The 4,311-nt window shown below is 28.6% G+C and overlaps 1 protein-coding gene across 1 annotated transcript in view; it reads left to right on the forward strand.

The window, feature by feature from the left end:
• The window catches only part of LOC103309416, a 5,637-nt gene extending 3,434 nt beyond the window's left edge, over nt 1-2,203 (forward strand). The window contains exon 3 of the mRNA XM_008184766.1: nt 2,014-2,203. Within this exon, the coding sequence (XP_008182988.1) occupies nt 2,014-2,203 (190 nt within the window). The remainder of the gene's footprint in view (nt 1-2,013) is intronic.
• Nucleotides 2,204-4,311: the final 2,108 nt, after the last annotated feature.

Raw genomic sequence — 4,311 nt, forward strand, 5'->3', positions numbered from 1 at the left:
ACAAAAGAAAAATTAAGGAAAAACGGGATTTTTTACGCAAAATTGATTTTGGTTTTTGGTCGAACATTAAAACAAATGACTATAGATACATGAAATTTTCACTGGTTGCTTATATTTTCATTTTCTTTACATGATAAAATTTTCAAAATATTTTGATTTGTTTTGAACTATTTAGGGACATTTTCAGTTTCCAATATTATCAGTTTTTTTTTTCTATGAATGTCAATAAAACTTTATTTGTTGAGTATTTGTTGAGTAAAAATACTTGAAAATCTAATACAAAGCTCATCTATATTATTGTTACATTGACATTTGAAAAATATTAAAAAACCTTAGTCACGGGTTTTTTTTATAAGCATTTAAAGTTCAAAAATTGACAAAATATCGAAAAAACACGAAAATTAGGAAATTATTTTGAGTTAATTCATAAAAATTTTTCTTTTTAAATCTAAGGTTTTAAAATGTAGTATAAGACTACTTATAAGATTATCAGCTACCTTTGTAAAATAGAAATTTCTACCGGCAAGTCAAATTAAATTGTTATGAGCGTTTGAAATTCAAATTTTTAAAACATTGGATATTCATTCGATTTCTCGTGTAGCGATTTTCTTATTTTGTTGTAATTCAAAAACGAATGACTGTAGATACATGAAAATTTCACTGAATGTTTGTTTTATCAATTCTTATACTTGATACAATTTTCAAAATATTTTAACTTATTTTCAGCAGTTTACGGACAATTTCATATTTTAATTTTTTTTGTTTTTATTTTTTATGAATATCAATAAAGTTTTATCTGTGGGGCCAAAAAGTGTAAAAAATTAATACAAGGCTCGTGATATATTGTTACAATAGCAATTGAAAAAATATACATACACACATATTTTTTTTATAAGCATTTAAAGATCGAATTTTGACAAAATTTATCAAATTTAAAATTGAATAATTATTTTGTAGTTAAAAATGTATAAAATGTTCAACTTTTATACCTAAGGATTGAAAATGTATAACAAGATTTCACGTAAGTAGTTAATTCTGTTACCAAAAAATCTAACAAAAACATTCACACAGTTTATTTTGATAGTCGTTTTAAGTTCAAATTGGGATGAAATTACATATTAAAAAACCTAGAATAACTATTTTAGTTATTTTGTTGTGATTGTATATATTATTCGTGGGTACTTGAAACTTCTAAAGTATACTATTATATATCTATGACAGTATCACGGTTTGTTTTGATGTATAACACTCTATAAGTACTTATTGTATATTGTGATATGGTTAATTTGGAATTTATTATAGGTCAATTTTGTCTTTTTATACGTTAGATAAGTATATAATATGTATTATACCTAGACTGACATACCGTCTCTGCTCAGAATCGTTTTTCTTATACAATGATATTATATCATTGAATTAAAATTCAATACCAACCATTATACAGTGACCCACTTGTAACCTGCTATACAGCAGAGCGACATCCACTTGCCCACCTTTTTAGTCACAAATTTATAATTTTTTTTTGCTTTTATATCTAAGAGCTGAAAATTTAATATGAGATTCTACATTTATGTCATACTGAAAACTAAAAATTAAAAAAAAAAAAATGTTTTTGCACAACTTTTTTTATACACAAAAAAATTAAATATATTGTAATATATTTTACGTATAGGTATTTTATAACACGCAATGACGTTTTCAAAATGTTTAGATTAATTTTAACTTTTAAACTAATGTCCAAAATTGAATATACCATGAATCTATTCACACTGTTCTAAAGCAAGGTATAAGTATATTGACTCAAAAGTGAATAACAATAATATAATATGATAAACATATTATGAAATAGGCTGATAGATCGTTATTATTTATTACACTCAGAATCGTATTTCGTTTACACTGATAAATGATAATATATAATCGAATTAAAAATTAACACTCAGTGATCCATCACTATCAATACCACCCAAACTCATCTAACCCCCTTCCTCATCACTCGTTTTTTTATTTCAGAACATCTGGTAATATTTCAGTATTTTCACTGGAAAATACTATGGATTTGGAAGATACAGAAGATTCACCAGACATTGAGATTGCAGCTTCAAATGATAATCCTTCTCGTGATTTAACCGCGCAAATCGATACATCCATGAACACGCCTTTTCCAACATCGATCTTGGGAACAAAAAAAAAACACCAATAGAAAAAATAGTGACTCGCCCTCTTTATTCCAACAGAAACTTTTGAAAGTTTTGGATAAATCTCAGAAGAAGATGATGATAACGACAAACATTTTCTTCTGTCGTTATTACCCGGAATGAAGGCAATTGATAACGCCAGTAAAATGGATGCCAGAATTGAATTGATGCAGGTTATACAGAAATATGCCAGGAAACGTCCCACTGAATCAACTCCACCATATTGTCTATCCATACAACCAATTCAATATCCACCATTTATGCCAGCATTGAATACATCTCACGAATATGGCCTGCAAGTTCCTAAGAATGCAATTTCTGGCTCAAGTAATAATTGGCCACCCCAATATTAGATCAAAATGTATTATCATTTTTTATTTTATTAAGCGCAGGTGTCAATATTATTTGGTTTAAATATGATACTAGGTATTTTAATTTATTTAATTTTATTTTATAAGTTGCATATAAAGTGTTCAATTTTGATTTTGTTAGAAAAAATAATAAAGTACTTATTTAAATAAAAAATTGGTACTTACTTTAAAGTAATCGATAACCTTTCCACTGCCGGTATAGTATCACCTTTGATGTTTTGTTCTTTTTCCAAGTCACTTTTCACAGTATTTAAAAGTTCATCAAATGTTTTTACAGACATTTTATAATAATTAAAAAACTTTTCAGGAAATCGTCGTAAGTCCTCATATATTATATTGAACCTAACCTTTTTTTCCCGTAGGGATGTACAGCAAATTTCCTGTGTACATATTTCTCTCTTTCTTCTTCCAATGCCTCATTTATGGCAATTATTAGAGCTGGTGTAATTTTTGGCATAATGATAATTGATAAACCTACTCCTACGAACTGACTAGTGCAAATGATCGATCGATGAGTGTCTATTATTAATTTGTGCTATTCGATTGCGATTAATATATTAATATGTATATTTATATTATTGATACAATAATTATGGGATTTACCATTTTTTTTAAATATTGTATAGATAAATTGGGCGGAATACGCTCGACGGATACGCCTTGTATAGCTCGGCTGTCGGAAAACGCCGCGGAATACGCCGTGTATAGCCCCAGCCTAACGCTGCACTACCTATTTCATTTGACCGTTGTTGAGCGCGTAACGATGACGTAGAGCTCAGATCTCGTGACGTCACGGTTGTAGTGTGAGCGCTTATAAATGCCAAGTGGAACCCACTGGTAGCGCTCATGAGCGCTTGAAGTGTACAAAGCGTCCAACTGGAACGCACCCATAGGGTAATAATTTAAATGACAATGTCTAATACATTCACGAAAATTACTATTTTGTACCTACCTGTTTATATATTATATATTTCAATGATATTTTGGTGGTGCAAAAACCTATTTTAGATGTGGTGGTGCAAGTGCTGCATTTGCGCCATCCAGTTTACGCCACTGGCAAGAATTGTAAATACTGGACAAGGGTATACACAATTAGACACATTTTCAGCTTTTTTTAAATATGCCTAATGCCCTAATATGAGTAATACATCATATCATAAAATCCACAATGACTTAATTCAACACACCGAGAACGAAGCTTTGGAAGTAATGGAAATAGCTGGTAAGGAAGAGGCTAGAATTGCAATAGAAGAAAATAACCACTGGAATACCACTAGTTACAGCTGTAGCAGAATATGGTACATGGTCCAAAAGATCTTACAAACAGGGCCGTCCTTAGGGAATGGCGAGCGGGACGAACGAGTAAAATTAATAATAAACATTTATCAATTTTTAACAATCTAACATTTATTGAATCAATTCTTGACTTTATTATTTTAATTACAAATATGTTTAATTTAATTAATTATATGTTAAAAACAACAAATGGTTTTATTTAAAGTAATAATATGTATTTTTACATTTTAACAATCACAATTATTTAAATAATGTGTTATTTATTAATTTCATTATTGATTTTAAAAATCATGTATTTAAAATAAATATACGTTGTATTAAATTAATAAAATCATTATCATTTCAGTGGTAAGTAGACTTTAGATTGATAAATGATACTGTTAACTTAGTTTCCCGCAAGTTCGAAATTCGTATTATATTTATATCATTATTCGTAGCAAATCAAC

Source organism: Acyrthosiphon pisum, chromosome A1, assembly GCF_005508785.2.
Source record: "Acyrthosiphon pisum isolate AL4f chromosome A1, pea_aphid_22Mar2018_4r6ur, whole genome shotgun sequence".
In the NCBI taxonomy this organism is placed as follows: Eukaryota; Metazoa; Arthropoda; class Insecta; order Hemiptera; family Aphididae; genus Acyrthosiphon; species Acyrthosiphon pisum.